Below are 21,785 nucleotides of genomic sequence, written 5' to 3' on the forward strand. Positions count from 1 at the left end.
ACAGTACAGAACGATATACTGACAAAACTAAATGGCTGTCTAACAGTCTAACAGACAAAACAACAACATCCGTAACAGTAATGGATAGTATCAATGTATTTTTATGATGAAATATTAATGGTAATGATTTTAGCAGAAGGTACGAAGAGAAGGCACATCTCTGCACACAACATTCTTCATCTATGACACATATCATCGCACTGGTTCCTGCAACCTGAGAAACGCATCGATGTGCAGGAACCCTGCTTTTCACTGGCCATGTATTCCTTTATTCATTTGCAAGTTCCGGAATATGGCGAATAGATATCAATGGAAACAGGACCGCACTGGTAGAGGGGTCTTCTACATGTTAATGTCACACCCCCCCCCCTCCCCACCCCCTCCTACTTCAAAATAGTCACACTGAATTGGAACAAGTGATCACGTCCTATCTTTTTGCTAGCTTGATATCCTTTATATCTTTCTTTCCTCACAACTCAGATGGTATATATTAATCCTAACAAATAAGTTGAGCAGATATCATACAGTTTATATAGCCTTGAACATAATGGCCCGAATTCACAAAGGAGGTTTGTCAACAAACCTTGGTTTTCGTACGTCATATGATGCGTTTTACGCATTTTTTACAAACCTGGTTTGTAAAGAACAAAAGCAGGTTTGGCGAAACAAAAGGAGGTTTGAGCTCAAACCTTGCTTTGTGAATTCGGGCCTCAGTGTTTGAATAATTCTGTGAAGGAACATTTTCTGCCTTCATCAGATTTAAAGATGAACTTGAAATATGTTATAAAGCGATCTTGGTCCCAGCAATTTCATACATGGTCCTAGCTTCTCATGTTTGAAATTTTGTTCCATCCATCCATCCAAAAGATATTTGATATAACATCTTTTCCTTGCAATTACAAAGCGCTGCACACATCCCTCCACAATGTTTGGGCCACTTATAAACAAAAGTTAGTCACTTCTTAGAGATCAGTTAAGTGTTCAACCTGGGATGAGTGTGAAAGCCCCCATTACAGAGTGTGAATACGATGTGAATGATGCAGATGGAGCGTGGTAATGAATGAGAATGCTAACTGATAGAGGGTGTGGGATGTCTGTGTGTGGGTGCATGTATAAGTCATTATCAAGATCACGCTCAAATTGGGTTGGAAGTTTATTACGTAGATCAGTCGGTAATTCCCTCCGAATATAATTGTGGTCAGTTCACATTGGGTATAATCAATTGAGAGTTGTGGTGGAGGAGGAGGGTTTGAAAAATCCAATAAAAATCTGATTATTTGGTGGATTTGGATCAAAACCACTGAAAGCAGTTTCATTACCTGCAACTTCAAATTGATACTGACATTCCATGCTCCCTATCCATCTATGTCTAAGCCACAAGGTATAAATATAATGAAAATTTCATTCATCTGTCAAACGATTTTTTTTCCCCTCCATATTTGTCATGATCAATATGCCTATGTATTGCAAAACAAAATATTCATGTACGTGTAACACATGAATGAAGTTTTCTGATACCGATAAGTACAAAATACAAAAAACATTATTCTAACAAATCTGATGTAACTGATCCAGATTGCATTTGAATGTACTATCAAACTTTCTTCAGGAATACCAGTTGGTTTTCTCCAATAAGTCTGAAAGCAATGGGAATTCTCTAACCACATATGGAGTAAGTGAACTGTGATTCTCTGCACATAGGAACTTATACCAAACCAAGTTAAGCAGACATAAACAAGTAATACTTGTTTACATCATATTGTGCACATTTCCTTAGCAGTAGCTTAAATGCTATCACATGAGGTTTAATAAGTTTTTAAGTGTAATGGCAAGATATGCAATGCTACTTATGAGTTTTACACTGTAGCAGAGAACATACACACATGCTTTTACGCACTTTCATACTGGAGGTAAACAAGCTCTAGGATACTGGATACATCTTAGGAAGCTGAGCAAAATGTAGTGGCACAAAAAGTTGGCTTTGGAATGCAAAATGCATAGTTGTTGAAAATCACACACATATATATATCACATATAGGTAGAACCATATGTCATAGTTAGGGTATGGAGCTGGAAAAGTACATGTACTATCTCAATTAGGTTTAATATTACCTAAAATTCAATCAGATATGTCCCTCAAAAAACTTTTAACCACCAGACATCACAAACTATTATCCCTTTTTTATTGCGGACACATCATTTTGTGCCACTAGATTTCACTAAGCTTCCTTACTTTACTCATAATATTGTCATTTATAATATTCAGTTTTATTCACACAAAAAAAATAAGGCTGGCATTTAAAATTCATTTACATTATTTGTCTAAAAGTCATTGGCAAAAGATAACAGGAAAGTGACCCTCATGATCGAAGTAGCCTTTTTCTCATCTTTCTAGGCTGGCTACAATCAATAACTCATTTCATCCTCTTCATAACCCTGTCCCACATCAGTTTGTAAATCTAATCATCTGCTGGTATGTTAGCCAACAAGCCATCCTCCATCTGCTCTCTCTCTCTCTCTCTCTCTCTCTCTCCCTCCCTCTCTCTCTCTCTCTCTCTCTCTCTCTCTCTCTCTCTCTCTCTCCCTCCCTCCCTCCCTCCCTCCCTCCCTCCCTCTCTCTCTCTCTCTCTGAAGAGTTCACCAGACCACAGCCAATTACCAAAGAATTTCTGTGACGTCAGGAGGATGGGATATTGAGATTATTTATACTTTGAGTTTGTCGGTTTTCATCTTTTAATCACGGCGCTGATCCACCAAATGATGGCATGGTAAAGAGCTTTACGCCTGGACTCTACCCAAAGGTGCTGCATTAACTTTCAAAAGTTTAATTATGTAACCTCGGAGGTTCATGTTTTAAAGGGATTTTGTTTAAATATTTAAATTTTGTATTGCTTCATGTCTTAAAGGAACTTGGTAATATTGTTCAGATGAGAGAAAATGGTGCTAGATGTACAATTAAAGATAATCTGAAAGTTTGAGTGAAAACAGACCATTATTAATAATGAAAATTGGGAAAAATTGATCTGGTCGATTCCTGAATTCTCCCAACTGTATTATTATATTTTAATTAAATTTGAGGTGAATATAAATCGTCACAAAGCAATGAATTGGCCCAGTTTTTTCATCAACCTTCAACAATGTTACTGGTTCTCTTTAATAAATCTATATTGTGTAATTTGACCCAACGGGATGTTTTGTTATGTCCCCATTGTATATGTGATATCTGTTGTTGCATTGTAAATGATACCCGGGCCCTAGGAGTTTCAAGGTGATCTGTTTGAAGTGGGAACAAAACAACAACAAAATTGATGAACATTAAAAAATGACAGGTCATTAAAAATTGATATACAAGTCATGATATTATAATCATAAAAAAACAACATATTATTCTTAAAGCTGGGAAAACTACAGAGAATTCAAAACTATCTGCAGATGTTCTAATATCAAATATCATGACAACACATTCACAGATTTTGAGTATTCAGTTCCACCTTGAAATACGCATCCATAGCACTTAAAGAGAAGGTTGAGTTCTGGGGAGAGGTGAACAATAATTTGTGAGCGTTTTTATTGGTATTATGCAAGTATGGAAGAACATCAGAGTGAAAATGTGAAAAGCATAGCTCTCAATGCCTTCATATTCTAAATATGACATGTGACAGCTTATAAATGTGGGCCTCATTTTTATGCCACATATTTGTGTAGTCCAATATACATCTTTCTTGCTTGTTACTTTTACCAAGACTGAGTCAAATTTCTTATCATTTTGATGATTCCAGAACTATGTAGTACACACAAATACTTAAATGCTACATTATCATCATTATCATTTTATTATATTTTTGTATGTCCATTCTTTCAAAATGAGAGAAAAATGTATATGGTAGTAGTAGCTTTAATAAGACTAAGTGCGTTGCACATGGATAAGGTTTTTAATACAGCTCATGCTTGCCAGCTAAAGAAACTAAGCCAAATTTGTTAGAATAATTATGTCACAGGAGCCAAGGGTACATGTAGATGGTAATTCTGTAAATGATAGCTCACAAGTAAGCAATGTTGTTAGGCACTCACGTAGCAGTAGGAGGGTGAATTGCCCAGTTCGCCTTGATTTGTAAATATGTTTATTTGATCATATTATCAGATGTTTATCATTGTTTGTATGATCACATGTTTATTATTGTTCATATTATCACAAGTTTGTCTTTGTTTATATTATCATATTTTGTTTATCATTGTTCATATTTATCACATGTTTATCATTGTTTAGTATTAAATATTGATACTATGTTGTAAATATGTTTGTACTCTCATACCCTGAGAGGGGGTCGATAGAGTCAATAAAAACTTACAATCAATCTTACAATCAACTTTTTCTGATCGATTCCACACCGTTTCCTTCACAATGCAATCGCATGACCAGAACTCAACTTTATCTTTAAATGTCCTTGATATCTATTTATATGTATCATTGTGGAAAATACAATGAACATTACGCAAGTAAACAAAACAACAAAGCCCCCAGGTGCCTTGCCCATCATGACCTAACCTACATCGTAAGAGCACTTCATTTGATATTCTAATGCCTCTCAATGAGTCAATACCCTCATCTCATATTACTTCACAGAATGTAGGAATGACTTATGTATGTAGGTCTTAACCATAAACAACTTCTAATTAAAGTAAACCAGAGTCAACAAACTTAAGTTGTCTTCAGGAACTGAATGAATCAAAGTCATAGTGTAGTAATTGACATCAGATACCCATGAACTGTCTTCCCATGCACCTACATGTACATTATGACTCTTGCGGTGCCATTTGTGGCTTTTTACTTTCCAAAAGTCATTATCTTTAGCTATCACTTTGAAATCAACTAAATGACACTCCTACAAAGACTTACATTTGGTCAACTAACCCTTAAACAGTCAAACCTGCTTTAGTGACCACCTGTCTACAAAGACCACATCTTTTGTTTCCCTTGAAAGTGGTTTCTCATTGAAACATGTATTAAAGGAAACTGTCTACAAAATCACCTGTCTTCAAAGACCACTTTTTGTGTTTCCCTTGGGCGGTCGCTATAGACAGGCTTGACTGTGCAACAATTACCCCTTAGGTACATCTTACATGAAAATGTATACTTTGATAAGCCCCCATCCCCTCCCCCTATTTCTCCCTCTTTCACTTTTGTTGATACAAAGAAAGATACATGTACTTGCTCTAACTTGCTGTCATGTCTTTTCTTCTCCTTTATAGAACTAATTTCAAACAATGAAAACAATCAAATTAATGACCCAAGATTAGGATCTAAATTATTTTATAATTTCTCTTTCTGTTATCAAACTAATACTAGTAAGATCATTAAACAGTGTATATTTTTAATCATCATGGTCCAGTGGACATGTCACTGGACTGTTGATCAAAATGACAAGGTACATGGTTTGCGACCTCTTAGTGCTTCTCTATTACATCCTTGAGCAGAGTGCTCAAATGTGGCAAGATTAATGTCTTGCCACACTTTAACACTCCACTCAGGTGTGGTAGATGGGTCTGGTAATCCTTGAAATGCACTAAGTGAGCACTGCTGATACTCGCTGGTTCTGAAGCTGGGTAATGATTTCCAAGGATCTTTGGAATTGCATCAGACTATTATACCATGCTAATGTAAGTGCAGTATGTGCTCTACAAAAGCGGAGTATTATTTATTGGATTTATTTTAAGCAAAAGGCATTTGCATTAATGATAAAGACACCTTCAAACATGCCAGGCTAGACAATGCATACACACATCAAAATGCTTGTTGCAAATCATTTTTATTGCTGTTGACAAAATAATAGAAAAGGAAATTGCTTCAGCTATTTTGTGCATAAAACAGTATGGGTGTGTGTCCGAATTTGTTTAGTTTTTAGTTTTGCACATTCATTCAACTTGCACTTTCACTTTCCTTTACGTTGATGAACATGATATGAGATGGATGCGACTACATCTCTGATATGCCTCCCTCGTATGTTTGTTCATCAATGATTGATCCTGTGGTCTTTCATATTTGATCACACGAACCCAACCTCTTTTCATTTACTGGTAATCTTTTCATGCTCTTAGATACTTGAGCCAAATTTGGTCAACATTGGGTACATTTTTGGTGAATAATCACAGTAATAAGATGTTTTTTTTTTTTTATTTCTAACACTTTCATGACCCTGTGATCTTTCACCTTTGACCTCTAACTTCCAAAAACTAATCAGTTCATCATTGTATGCTCAGTTGGTTTAAATAGCTTTCAGGTTTTTCAAGTTATCATGTTAACAAGATATTTTGTGGTATTTTGTTTTATTTTACCTTTAACCCATATAACCTTTGACTCTTTATGACCCTAAGATCTTTGACCTCTTCCCACAAATTTAATCAGTTCATCCTTGCATGCTAATACATACTTGATCTAAGTTTGGTTAAAATCCGCTCAATACTTCTTGATGGTTGAACAATTTGTTTTACACATTCAAATCGAATTTGTTTGTACCTTTAGTACGAACTTTCATATGCTAACAGCCTTTTTCGCGTCAGTTCTCGATTTATCGCACTATAAAAAACAGAACAGACAGACCTGCATACCTGCCAACATTTGAAATAAGAATGAGGAATTTCTAGCATGGTATGCCCTCGAACCCTTGTTAACAGGTGTTTGCACATGCAGCGGTAGTGTAACTGGCAACACGCGGTAAATTTGTACAAAAAAGCGAATGCAAATTCGCTGCCCGATCGTGCAGCCATTCACATGATAATACAAGCTTAATTTGGCTTTAGCAACAACAACAAAAAATTTGAAAATCAGAATATTCCTCATTATTCGGAAGGGTTGGCAGGTATAACGATGCCTCGGCATGAAAATGGATCAAGTACCGAATACAGACTTTCATAGCATCTTGACTTTGCACAAGAGAGAGATTATGTGATATTTCTAATTTTGAAAAATGACAAAAATTAAAAATAGCTTCAATTGAAATAATATTGCTGTCAGAATTTTGGCAATATAGGTAATACTGAACTCCACATGCAAACAATGTTGTACTCCACTTGGAATCGTCTAATATATCTCATCCAATATTTTCATGTAATAACCTCATGGACATCCAGTATCATATAGCTGTTATGACATAATAGGCATATTACAATTACCTTGATAATTATGAAACCAAAGCTGTCACACCTTAAATTAAAGCCCTAAAACCTGGTAGGCCTACCTGTAGACAGTCTCAGGTGTAAACAACCTATTCACACATAAAAAGCAAGGCTGTGCTCATATTCTTAGAAAATACAGTCACGTTCTGTTTTCCATCTGTCATTCAACTTCTCATGTTCAAGGTACATTACATAAAGAATGCCTGGATTTCTAGGCCACCATGGTATAAAACTACTGCAGTCCATTTATTTTCCTACAGAATATGGATTTACAGTAGACTTGCGGGTGCACCATGTGAGAGAGAGAGAGAGAGAGAGGATTGAGGAGTCCTGAGGAGAATATGGATTGTTTGAGCTAAACGGATCATTTGAAGTGATCTATATATTTCTTTTAAAGCAGAGCAATGAGTAACTGCATGGAAAATGTGTGAAAAGATGTGCAATTCAGGTTACATTGGACATCTAATAATAATAATAATAATAATAGGCATTTCTATAGCGCTGTCTATCTAAATAATTCTATTCCGAGGCGCATTTATTATTACCCCAACTTTAGCCTAGCTGCAGTTTAAACAGTGCTCCAGCATTTCAAGGAATTAATTCCTGCCAGGTACCCATTTACATCACCTGGGTTGAGTGTGGCAAATGTAGATCGATGTCTTGCCATGACGAGGAAATGATGGCTCAGTGTTTAAGAACCGGAACTGATAACAGTAATAGCAATTGCTGTACTAGTACTAGCAAATGTAACAACACACAATTTTTTTCCAGCAAGTAATGTTGCATTACAAAAGTAAGGCCTGTTGCATGTCACACACAGTGTCTATACAATATAGCTGTCCCCAAGTCATGTATCGCATTTTGAGACTTTTATTTTCATTTATTTCTTCAAAGATAACTCTTATATCATGATGATCATGATATACAGTAATGAGTTCATGCTCCATGGAAATAATATGATAATTACTGAAAAGTACATAATTGGTAGTGGTTGTGGCTTTAAATGAACTTAACGACTCACAAATTTGTCCTTGAATCCTTGATACGCGAAAAAATTGGCTTATACAGTACATGTAACACCTTGGCCATTAAATCACTAGTACCAGCATGTATAAACAATATCATGTATTTAATGAAATAAATACATAATAAATATGTCACAAAAACAATTTGAATTGAAAATAAATAGCGAAACGTGATAAAAGGGTACATACCTGATCTTGTAAGAAGAGTTCATTAGCCTCTGCTACCAGTCTGTCTGTTGCTATGACCCCTCCAAGGTTATGTAACCACTCATTCTCAACGACGAGAGAGATAACCATCAAGCACTCCACCATCAGCTGGCGGTACTCCTGCTCAGGAATCCTACAATTTAAATCAAACAAAAACAATTCATTAGAAGGAATGGCATAATGGATCGGGGGGGGGGGGGTGTTTCACAAAGATTCTAAGTCAAACTTAACTCTAAGTTGGGCTTAAATATTATGGAGAGCCATTTGTAGCCTTAAAATAAAATATATTCAAAATCAGAAATTTAAGTATTTTAGATTTTCCATAAATTCCACATGAAGAACATGAAATCTCCTTGATAATAGAAAATATGAATGATTTGAATCAACATTTTATGCCTTTTAAAATAAGTTTTACAAAATATTTTCAAAGATGCTAACGGCTTTCCATAATTGTTAAGTCCAAGTTAGAGACAAGTTCAACTGAGGATCTTTGTGAAACACTCCCCTGGTCGTTAAATTTAACAAGAAATAATAGATATCGCGCGAGCGACTTAAAAACTACTTTTCAAATTATTCGCATTTAAAGATTTGTTTTATATTTAAAATGCTTTCCGTCCCGAAAATTGGTTTAAAACAGAAAAGACTAATAGAAATGTAGTAGTAGAACACGGCCACAATTTTTTTCTCAGAAATAAGTCAGTTTTATAAAAGTTTGAGGCGATTTAGTGCTTACACCCTTCTGCTTAAAAGTTTCATTATTGACCTAAAATTTGAGCTAACGCCCTTCTCCAGCCAGGCGACGATATGAGAAAAACATGGCAGTAATTCCACTTTAGACCACTACAACAACAAGTAAAAGAGATTCTAAACAAGCCAATGGATCTAATTTTCTCATTATTGTCATCAAACTAAATGCATCACAAAGCTCCAATAAAAGGTTGTAAAAATGATAGCTAAATTAAACATAATGACAACCTCAAAGAAAATATTTTACAGTTGAAATGGATACCGGTATATATTTTTTTAAATATGTGAAATATTCTTAATGCATGTTCACTTACAAATGTATTCATGACCTATCCACGGGTAATTCTTCCAGTTATTTGCGTGGATGAGGCTCATCCCTCAAGTATGTTAAGCACACAAAGTCACTCTTCATAAAGAGTAGGAAGGGAACCCCATATACTATTACACCTTTGTATCCCAATGAGTTATACCTAGGGAAGTGTTCTATGGGCTATAGTGACAGGTCAGGGTAAATCATTTATTAACCCGTTGACTACTGACTTCATTCATCTCCATAGGTTTAATACAGGGGGCACCTGGTTTCAGTAGGCAATGGATTTATAATGATAAGATGGTTAAGAGGCATGAGAACGAACCTGTTGAGAACCTCTTCCACTCTGAGTGCAAACTTGAACTCATGAGGGGTCATCTCACGGGTCAGGTGCTGGGGTAAGAAGTGACTCACAATACGTAGGCCTTGACACTGTAAGAAAAATATCAAAAACTAAAACGTTAAGAACGTTTTTTTTCTTCAATGCATTACACTTCAGCTCCGAGTTGAAGTACAATTTACAAACATGAAACACAAGTCTTATATTCTAAATGAAACTGAAGCTCCAAGATAAGCAAAATATTGATGCCCCAAGCCCTTACGATTAAAGATAAAGTAGAGTTCTGGTCATGCGATTGCATTGTGAAAGAAAAGGTGCGGAATGGATCAGACAAAGTTGATCATGTAGCATTTAAGTATTGGTGTGTACTGCAAGGTTCTAGAGTTATCAAAATCATAATAAATTTGGCCCGGTCTTGGTAAAGTAACAAGCACTGTACACAGAAAGATGTATATGGGACTACACAAATGGTGTTGGGCCTACATACCTTGATTTCCTTATCTTTCTATGCTTATTACTCAGCCAGTATACATTTTTTACCAAAATTGTTTGGCAAATGACATTTATTTGTAATCTTGAGCATTCAGTGTAAGCTTCATTTGATTCTGTGAGAACTCAAGTTACTCAAGTTTTTATCTTTAATACAATAGGCATGCTGCAAATTCTGTTGGGGGGGGGGGGGGGGCTATGTATTGCTCCAAAATATAACATCTCTAACATATGATGTTAAAAAATAAACAGACCTTTTCTAGAATCTTCCAAACTTTAAAGTAAAAGTCTGGAGGTGCCCTGTTGAGGGCGCCATCTAACCGTCTTCTCCTCAACCACTGACCCTGACGCTCCGTCAGCTCCTCCTCCATCAAGTCACCACTCACGGTCGAATAGGGCTTGTCTGAGGAACTCTGAAAAGCACAGAAAAACATTAGGATAGTACTGCTTTGAAATCCTTGCTATCCATATCCATAATGCTCCTGCACAAAATTTTAATTAATGCCAATTAATTTTTTGAGAATAGGAATAATACAAATAATAATCATTTTCCAATAAATTTTGTAATCAGAAGTCTTCTTTTTGTAAAAGAACAGATCATCCAGAGGCCTAAAAGGTATTAATTTATGAATAAAGGTAAGCAGATCCCTGCTCCCTCAATATATACACATAGTACAATGCACATGAATATACCACATTATAACTTGAACATGTGAACCTCGTACTACAAATCAGAAACAAGTCACACACACCAAAAATAGAAATCACATTAAAAAGGACAGGCATATGTTATGCTTTACACTGTGCCATGTTGTAAATTTGAATCTCAATGCAAGTAACAATCAAACTCTTCTGAAACATTAACCAATCAGGGTCCGTCTTTCCACAACTGATAGCAGATGGCTGTTTGCTGATTGGCTAATACCAGGGAGGTTGCATTCAAGTACGTGGATACTCACTGTGGATATCTGACCCTTGAGGTAGGACATCCCATGGAACTTGTTGGATCGTGAACTCACAATAGACAGCTGGCGTTCCATCGTACCAGCACGATGTGATGCTGTAAAGAAGATGCATGATCAAAGACAATTAATCTTACTTTCACTTGCTAGCTCGGACAGGCGTAAACAAGCCTATTTCCTAAATAGCGGGATATTTTGGAAACAAGACCAAGATTTCTCAGGATATCTTCTCAACCAAATATCCTGAGAAGACTGATGAAGAAGCAAATTAACTGGCTAATTTGCGATCGGGATAGTTGAAATAGTGGGTTTTTGGCAAATCAAGCTGATCAAGGCCTTATATCACCATTACCCCCACCCTGGACAACAAAGCTTTTGGGGTTACTAGAATTCAAGATTAAAAAGTATAATTTACCTGATCAGACTACACAAATTATGGCTAGAGTTGTGAATAGGACATTTTGTTTTGCTTTTAGTCCACAAGGGGTCTTTAGAATGTCCCATTATGACCAAACAACCACTGAATAAGAAAAGCCTTTGATCATATGATAAAAAGTGATGGGGGAGACAGGATCATAAATGATGTAACTGACATAAATATATCAATGAAAATAAGCAAATAATCAATATAAGAAAAAAAAGAATAATGTCTTACTTGTGTTGACCATGAATTCTCTACTGCTGAGGATGTGATGCAGAAGATCCTTAATTTCAAAAGGACTTAATGTCACCAGCTGCTCATATGCTTCATTCACTGCAAGAAAGGAGTAAAGCAATTTGATTTTAAATGGAGGGAAATGAGTAATGATATGCATAATGACATATATTCAAAAGAAGGATAGCAGTGAGATGCTGTTGCACATAAACAAAAAATTGAAGTTGTTCAAAACATAGAAGATGGTTGAAAGGGATCATCTGTTCTGTGCAAAAATCATTTATTTTGCTATATCACTTGGAAATCATAAACTGATTCATGCTTTTAATTTGTTTCACATGCTTGTTGTCCTAAGGTTGAAATGCAGTTCAGTCTCTGAGTTCTTCAAGTGATTGAAAACTAACTAAGCAAGATATCCAGCCGGAGTCTTTGAAAAATGTATGTTATTAAGAAATTAAATGGAATCAAATAAGTTCAAGCATTATATAGTGACAACAGGGTTAAAGTGAGGAAAATAAAGGAACACCAAGAAAATATTGGCATGATAGGCATAACGACTACAAGAAGCCAACATTATCATGTTATCATTATTATTATTATTACATTATATTTCTTGGGGTCGTTACCTTCACATTCCATGGCTCTAGCAAGTTCAGAGGTCATGACCTGTACGATCAGTCCCACCCTCAATCTCAACATCTCAGTGAAGAGGTTTGGCTCCGTACAGATGAACATGGAGAGGTAGATCAGTAATTCCTGAGCAGGAGGAGAGAGAATAAAATGAAAATAAAATACTTCAAACTAAGGGAAAAATGTTTACAGAACAAAAAGCGTCTAAACAATTTTGTTTGTTAAACTGAGAATAAAAAGTATGATGGAAAGATGAACTATAGGAGAAATGAAAGAAGAGGAGAGAAAGGTGATTGAAAAAGGAAAGGGAGTAGAAATCCCAATTAATACCCATGAAGACACCATAAAAAGAATGAAATAAAATTTCAAAAGATTTGATTGAAATGATCTTATAATACAAAAGGTATCAGAGATATTTAAACAAATATTTGAAAGTATTAAATCCCTCTAGTCGCCTGGAAACAATGGGGTATATTTCCTACTGGGGTATAGTTGTAGTGAGGTAAAGTGTTGGGTCCTGAGATTGAAAAAGAGTGTGGCAAATTGACCATGGAGGACCTGTCACCACAGCACATATCGTAGAACCATTGTCTCTCTGTAATTTACCTGTGTAAGCACAGCCGAGCTGCGATCCTCTCCGCAGGCCTCATAGATGAGTGTCTCTAGTTCCTCCGGTGGGAGGGGAGCAGTGATGATCTTCTCCCTGGGCTCTGGGGGTAGACCCACTGACACCTGCTTCTGCCTTACTAAGAGGTCAGTCACTGACTTGGCAAGGTGCTCCACCCTCTTGCATAGGATACCGGCCGTGTGACGCACCACGGACCATGTCTTGTGATGGGCACTCTGCAGGGATAAAGTAGATGAACAAATGGGAAACACCACAATCAGTCTTGCATATATGCACAAACGTGCGTATAACATATACAGAAGATAGAAGACAATACAGTCAAACCTGTCTATAGCGACCACCCAAGGGAAACACAAAACGTGGTCTTTGTAGACAGGTTCCTTCAAAACATGTTTCAATGGGAAACCATTTTCAAAGGAAACAAAAAATTTGGTCTTTGTAGACAAGAGGAATTATAGACAGGTGGTCACTATAGCAGGTTTGACTGTCCTTGGTTTGACGAAACATGACTGTACAAGTGGTTTTCTAGTTCATGATAATGAAGGCATCATAACAAATCAGATGCTAGGCTATAGATGAATCTGATTGAAAAGTTCATTACATGAATAAAACAGCATCATACTGACCACAGGAGTGAATCAATAAAAAATACCCTTTTCCTTTTGAGGGAATGAACGCAGAAGGTACATGTACAGGTAGTGTATCTCTGCTTCCCATTCAAGCAAAACTGACTAATCTTACAAAGATATCAAAAGTAATAATGGTAGAAATTGAAACTAAAACAGTAGTATCAGTACTAATGACATAATCAAAGACAACAATAAAAATAAACTACATCTTCATCCAAAAAAATATTATAACCCTCATTTGACTAATTTATTAACCCCACTTGTCCAATGCAATCAGACAGTTCTTGTATTAGCTGACAGAAAAGAATCCATTAAAGCCTGTCTGCACTAGTTTTGCCAGGAGGGATTGGACCTGCCAGCATGGTCACTGACATATGGTTATCTTTTCAAATCAGCTCTCAATTAACATAAGAAAAAGTGGATCATGTGGGACCAACAGGTACCGCTTAGGCATTGTTTGCAATATAGAGGGCGCAAGTAGCTACAAGTAGTGCAGACAGGTTTTAAGCTACTAATGGGTTGAATGAGAATCATTTAAATTAGGTTGATTTTTCGTCTCACCTTGTAATAAAGCTCCTCAATCAATGCCTTGACAGTCACTCCAGGTTTACCATTGATTTTTGTGTCCCAATCCATACCCCTAAAAAGAATGTTGAATTAAATAAGTAGTTAAGTGGGATTCTATGCACAATCCACACACATTCATGATGATGATGTACTATTTCTGTTCCATGTCACTGTGGAGACAAGAATTCCCTTTACTGACACAAATCACATCACTGGCCAATCAAAAATATCATTCCATAATGTTAATATACATCATTTTATGCTTTCTATTTTAAAACGGCATTAAACCAAGCATTGTCTTGGTATTAAACAATTTTTTGTGCCAGTGAGTTTTAAAGCAGGGTAAAGATTTTCCATGCTACACTATGAGCAATATATGTATCAGGGCCCCATTTCACAAAACCTGTCATCAGTGACAAATGACAGTTTTTCTTTAAGCTCGTGAAATCCTTGCTTCTGGTTGGTTATCAGCAGATTTGTCACTGATTTTTGTCATTTGTTATTGAAAAAAAGGCTTTGTGAAACGGGTCCCTGATCTACAGAATTACATTTGTTGCATGAGGTTCTACTACAACCCCTGGATTGGATTGGAAGTCTTTGACTCATAGAGAGAGTGAACAATGTCTAACAAACTTCACCTAATGTTTAATATCTAATGAACATTACTCAACATGACTATGTACATGTGACAGGGTTCCCACAGGAAGTTGAGAACTAAATTCCATGACTTTCCATGACCCACTTTTGCCTTTTCCCGTGACCCGATAACTACCATTTTGATATGGGATGCGGCATCCAAGCGGTGTATGGCTACCACACAGTAACATATATTTTTTCTTGTTTGTGATGGTCTCTGCGCCCCCCCCCCCCTCAAAATTTCCTAGACTTTTAATGACTTTGGGGGAAACAAATTTTCCATGACTTTCTATGATTTTCCAGTAGAATTTATTTTCCAATGACTTTCCGGCTTTTTCTATGACCATGGAAACCCTAAGCATGGAGCAATATCACAGAAAAGTAATGTAATCTAATGAACATACTCACTTTGACTCATACAGGTAGTGCACTATGTCAGCCTGTTCATGCAGAGAGTCTGACTCCTGAAGCTGTTGGACTAACTGGGCAGCCTCCTGGCCTTTATAGATCTCTTCCAACTATTACAAATTAAGAAATTAAGAGAATGAAAAGAAAATACACAAATGATTAAGAGACACGTCGTCATCATAGCTTAGCGTCTATTTTCTCCACACTGTGGGGTTGGAGGTTTCATTTCCCTGATGGCTCTTCTCAAAGACTTCCAGTCTGCAGCATCTGCTTGGGTGAGGTCAGATTCTCTCAAATCTTCTTCTAGTGTCTCCTTCCAGGTTTTGAGAGATCTGACATGACACACACACACACACACCAGTTATGAGTGAATGGTAAATGAATAATTCCCTTGAAGCTCATATCTTGTGTGTGATCTTCAGTCACTTACTTCCAAAAGTAGACTCACAGTTCCCATTTCTTGGGCTATCTGTCTCTCCATTTTAAAGACTTCATCTCCTCAATACAATACTGAAACATTTCATAATTTTTTTGGTGAGTTTCAGCATGCCTTGAAAGATTAATTGACGTGAATTGACTGAATCCTCGAACAATGCTTAAAGGCATCGTTTAACAATGTTAAATCTGAGATGCATGGCCCTATGTGTTATCAGTGTCTGTGATATGGTGTAATATTGAAGCCCTAAAAAAATTGCACTTCAAAATGATCAAGAAGTGCCTCAAAAAAGTAAAAAATCTTTGACCGGTTTTACCATACTCGTTTTCCCCCAATAGGCTGTAGTGTTAAGAAAACCGTTAGGAAAACGAAAAATGAAATTTCGATTTCCAATCGTAACTATCTTGATAACCAGACAGGCGATCGGCTTGTAAAAGTCATGGGATTCCTGACTGACCTAAAGGTTTATAATTATCATTGCAGCATGAGCTAAATCCAGGATTTTGTTTCAGAATCTGAGACAAAGTTACCGGATCCCTTTAAGGGACACACTACACCTTATCTTCGTCATAATCTTATCTTTTCAGGCAAAACTAACCTCCTTGTACTCAAACCAAGATGGCGTCCTCTTCATAGGGGAGCCAAACGACCCATCAGCGTCGGGACGGAGGTGAAATTTACCCGGAGATGACGAGAGCGGAATTTCAATGCCAGTATTTTCAAAGACAGTTTCATGCGAGTCCGTATCATCTGAAATATTGGAATGTAACAATGAAGATGAAATAAATTTCTGCTTTCTGACAATTCTGACATTCAATATAGCATGAATACATGATGATACGATGAGAAAATATAGCATTAATACCTTGATTGTTCTATCAATAGGTTGAACTGAGAATCTGTTTCTTCTAAATATTGAACTAAAACAATGTATTGCTTCAGCAATGGAGAGAACAAATTTCCGTGACAATGAAACAGAGATTGTTGGAAGGGTGAAGGTGAAAGGTGAAATTTTGTGTACATTCTTTTTAAAACTTGCTACTTTCCTTTGAAAAAATGAAATTTATGTTAGCTATTTGAATCATTAAACAAAAAAATTCTAATGAAAAATGTCACAATGAGCATAATAGTAGCACAGCATTATATCTGTAGATGAAAATCAAAATCATGCACTTGAAAAGAACAGAAATAAACAAAATAAAACAAAACAAACGCACACACAAACATAGTACACACACCAGGACCCTGTAGAGATTAGATATAATATTAAACAGACAGAACAAATTGAAAATATTGTTCTTCCATCTCCAAAGACACATCAGTGAACACCCCTATTAGGTACACAGGACCATCACCAAATTGTGTATCAGCTGAAAATTAAAAACATAAGTTGATCATAACTACAATTCTTTTAAATATATTTATTTTTTAAGACACTATATAGAGAAACATGCATCAAATTGTCATTATTTACAACCATTGCCTATATTGATATGCTACCATACTTGTATACAAGCAAGCATCATTGTGGGTGTATCAATCTGCAAGCAAGCAAGCCTGAAGCAGAACAACTTTTAGGAATGAGTTTCCACCAGGACCCCGTTTCACAAAACTTGCTATCAGTAACAAAGGCTGATATCTTATAATAATTTCAATCTCAGCCCATCAAATACAATGATTTCTGCAGCTTATATCAATTACTGTAACTGGTTAATATTGATAACAAGTTTTGTAAAACAGGGCCCAGATCAGAAGCAGATAATCTGTAAAGATATGCATGCTTTACAATCTGTGCAAGTTATTTAAATTTCAGGTTACTGCTATAAAAAATATGAGTATCACAGAAGCCATTTCTGTACATGTAGTTACAATATTCATAACAAAAGCAAATTAAATTAAAAATAAACAGTGTACTATTACTTAAAGATGTTACATTAAATATTGTGATAGCTGGTTACAACACTACTTATAAGTTACACCTGTTACAGCACATGCAATATATCTTGGGTGATAGTAAGTGTGCTTTTAAAAATTGCAGGACGGAGGAACTAACTATTATCTAATATACAAATATTGAACGCTTTGAGGGACACGGTTAAAACTATTGCCAAAGGTGATCTCGAAACTGCACTGTGACCTGAGACAAATTTGAGGGGTGTAGTGCAGTCTCAAAATCACAGAGGAGATATAGTTTTAAACGTGAGCTGAAGAATAAGTACCGGTCGTCAATATTTGTTTTATATACCGCATCCCTGTGTCAATTCTCAAAAAAAAAATATTTCAACAAAATGTGCCTGTCAAAATCTATTTATTTGTAGAGTCTCACTGTGTGTATCCATTGTTAACTTCATGCATAACCATTGCATCCTAGCATTGTACATTGTAAGTAGAACTATGCCCGCTTAATATCTTTTGCTATACTGCCCAGCAGTCAGTAGGGAATTTCATGCTTGCAGTTTTGACCAATCACAGGCCTAGAATCTTCATATGTGGTATATACATCTAATACACACTACTGGAGGTGTGCAATACTCTGGAATTGTGATTCTAACATCTATACACATACACTTTTAGCTAGAAACTACATCAGGAAATTATCAAAAGATAATTAAAATCTTTCATACAGGTGCATAGCTAAGTGCACTGGACTGCTACAACTTCCAAAAGAGAGGGGCTACATCAGTTACTGTGCGCTTTAAGTTTTAATGCATTGCATTGTCCAACATTGTCAAATTCAACAAAGTAATACCAATCTACAGACCAGTGACAGAGGATACAAAAGTGCGACTATATAATCCAGGTCCAAAGTGAAAGGGGTCCAAAGTGAAAGGGTGCCAAAAGAAGGATGCTAGGCTTGTTTAAACTTCTTGGAAAGTCCCAAATTAAAATACTTTTGGAGATGCCAAAAGGGTGGTGGCCTGCCTTCAACAGCCCCTGCAGATAGCACACTTGCGGACAGAGATAGAGTGAAGGCAAGGCCTAACTACGCACTCAGCCATTTAATAGCTGCCATTGATAACAGGAAGCATTTAAGATACTGCACATTCTGCAATTACAAAACCTGTGAGAGTCAGTAACCCCCACTACTAATTCACTTTATGCACCTACTTTTATAGAGTGGAGAGAGATTAAGAGGAACTGAAACAGAGTTAAAAAAAGAATAGGAGAAAAAGAGACAGAAATAAAGATGAAGAGAGACAGAGACAAAGACAGAGAGAGGGAGGAAGAGAGAGAGAGAGAGAGAGAGAGAGAGAGAGAGAGAGAGGGTGGAGGGAGGAGAGAGGGGGTGGAGGGAGGGGAGAGAGACATGATAGAGTGGGAGGGAGAGAGAGAGAGAAAGAAAGAGAGGGCGGGGAGAGAAGAGGCGGAGAGAGAGGGGGAGGAGGGAGCAGAAGCACATCAATCTGCACACTCACAAATACAATACCAATTAAGCTGTAACAATTGCCTTATCCCCCAATTTTATGATTCTTAAGGATGGTCATTAACAAATTAATTGGTATAAAATATTTAAAGACATTTTTTTTTCTTTTACAAAGACTTTTTACATGATAATTATTTACCAAAATAGTACAAGTAATATTCATAAAATATAAATCATATTGCAAAAAATAGGAAGATAAAATGAGTACACTGCATAAACATAATATTTCATGTTTACCTTGAAAAAATTTCCAACAAAAATTGAAAGAAAGATTGGAAGAAAAAAAATATAGGGGTGTCAGAAACCAAATATGCAAACAAACTCAATTGATCATAAAAATTTGAACTAAAAAGAATGGAAAAGTTGTCAATGTTTTGCTAAATCTGGCTTCATGCGATTACACAGTCAATAAAACTGCAAAGCATCCATGATTAATTTGAAAACAATTCAGCTATTAGTCACTGTTCAGTGTTTAAGAATCCTCTAACACTTAATATTACATAGAAACAATATTTGTCCATGCTCTATTGGCGATCTAATCTTATTTTATGTGCAACTACATGTTGCGGGATCATTTTAAAATGATATTGTTTTTGTTAAAGTGAGATTAAAATTGCCTTAGATATATTTCATCAGTTCAACATCCCCCCCCCCCCCTCACTGCATTTTATTCTAGATTATTGGATATTGGGTTACTAGGGGCATCTCATAGGATAATGAATTTTTGCAACCAATGTGAAAATGGAATGTACATCTAAACAGCAATGCAAAATTTTCGCTATTTTACAATTTGATTTTATTATTGATACTAAACACAAAGTTGCTACTCAAATTGGGTAGAATTATTTTAAAAAACAAAGATCGTGGGAAATACAGAATTCCCTTCTCCATGTAAAAACAAATTAAAAATCCAAGAAATCATGCATAATGATATTTTATGGATTTTTGATGAATACTCCTTTGTAATGAATCAAATCCGAACCCTCAGAGGCCCTCTAAAAAAAGAAAATTATGAGGATGAAAATGGCCCCTCCCCCCTCCAAATGCAAGATGCAGCCTAAACCAATTGACTCCTAGCTATTAGTATTGCACTGCAGACAAATGGAATTTGGTAAGAATGAGTTTGTTTCTTTTAATAGCGAGCAAATCGTACCGCTGCAGCAGCTGCTGCAGCTGCTGCTGGTGGGAGAGGAGCTTTTATCAGGAAGGTCTAATACCAGAGTAGGGGACGAGTCAAACACTTCATCGTCATCCTCCTCGATCGTGTTACCTTCTTGTAGCAAGGAGGTCGTATACGGGGTCGTGTACGACTCCACGCTGCCTTCCCGCTTAAGCTTAGGATGATGCTGATGATGATGGTGCTCTTGTTCTTGTTGCTTTTGTTGCTCAATGAACTGCTCTCTGATGTGGGTGAGCGTGGGGGACTCCACATGACGTATGGAGGGCATGTTAAAGTGAATGGAGGCCTTGCGATTCAAAAGGTACATGAGCGGCCGTGTATCTAGTGGTCGTGGAGAAGCACAGAGTATTGGAATACCAATAACAGGAAAGCTTATAAATACAACTGATGCAACTTTCATTTTCATTCATATTCTATGCACTCATTACATACAACAAAAACATACAATTTCCTTTCTACAGTTAGTGATAAGTACTACAGCAGCAGTATATTGATTTGCAAGAGCGTTGGTAAACTTCTTCTGGATTTGAATTATTTTAGTTTCACATTCTTTACAAGAGAAAATATTGTTTAAAATAAATTTTCAGAGTATCTCAGCAATGTAGCTTCTAGCCCCAGGATGGACTCTCCTTAAACCAATGATTGATACTAACTACATGTTAGCCTAAATTGATAACCCCTTCTAAAAATAAACCTAAAAAGTAAATTTTGAAATCATTTTCACCAGACCGACTCCTTTTTAACATGAATAGAGTACTACACAGGTGTTATCATTCAATGGAGAGAAATTAAAACAAAAGTTGGAAAATATTACCCACCACTTTTGCTCAAATTGGACATGAGGTGATCACAGAGACTAAAATCTACTAAAATCACAATCACTATAGATGCTAAAACACAGATACTGTACATCTACAAACATATTGATTTTCGTCTAAAATCCTAGATCTTGAAGCAAATTATTTAAACATGGCAAAGGTGGATGTGGATGTAGATCTATCAAGAAGCACTACAACAAAAATTATATTTAACTTGATGGATGAATGAGAACTTGAATTTCACGATGAAGATTTGCAAAATGTCAAGAAATATTGCATCAAAATGAGTGAGTTTTGATTGGTGGCAAATCGTGCCTTACTCTATGAAAAATGTTTTGTGTGATCAGCTTGTGAGAATACCCAAGAATGCAATTGCTCATTTCATTAATCTTGCTTGATTTCAGTATCAAAATATGTTAAATTTGGCAGCTCCTCTGAATCCCCTGGATGGAACTCTTAAGCCCCACTGTACTACTTGTAGCTACTTGCGCCCTCTATATGGCAAACAATGCATTAGCGGT

At 36.3% G+C, this 21,785-nt stretch overlaps 1 protein-coding gene across 1 annotated transcript in view; it reads right to left on the reverse strand.

Moving 5' to 3' along the window:
- LOC583760 (probable phosphorylase b kinase regulatory subunit alpha) overlaps positions 1–21,785 on the reverse strand; it is a 49,969-nt gene that overhangs the window by 11,365 nt on the left and 16,819 nt on the right. The window contains exons 15-25 of the mRNA XM_030980397.1: positions 20,537–20,767; positions 16,441–16,592; positions 15,407–15,516; positions 14,357–14,435; positions 13,145–13,381; positions 12,535–12,664; positions 11,909–12,007; positions 11,251–11,351; positions 10,546–10,704; positions 9,788–9,894; positions 8,388–8,538 (exon numbers count right to left, since the gene is read on the reverse strand). Coding sequence (XP_030836257.1) covers positions 8,388–8,538; positions 9,788–9,894; positions 10,546–10,704; positions 11,251–11,351; positions 11,909–12,007; positions 12,535–12,664; positions 13,145–13,381; positions 14,357–14,435; positions 15,407–15,516; positions 16,441–16,592; positions 20,537–20,767 — 1,556 coding nt within the window. The remainder of the gene's footprint in view (positions 1–8,387; positions 8,539–9,787; positions 9,895–10,545; positions 10,705–11,250; positions 11,352–11,908; positions 12,008–12,534; positions 12,665–13,144; positions 13,382–14,356; positions 14,436–15,406; positions 15,517–16,440; positions 16,593–20,536; positions 20,768–21,785) is intronic.

Source organism: Strongylocentrotus purpuratus, unplaced genomic scaffold, assembly GCF_000002235.5.
Source record: "Strongylocentrotus purpuratus isolate Spur 01 unplaced genomic scaffold, Spur_5.0 spur5_scaffold_11, whole genome shotgun sequence".
NCBI classification, from domain to species: domain Eukaryota; kingdom Metazoa; phylum Echinodermata; class Echinoidea; order Camarodonta; family Strongylocentrotidae; genus Strongylocentrotus; species Strongylocentrotus purpuratus.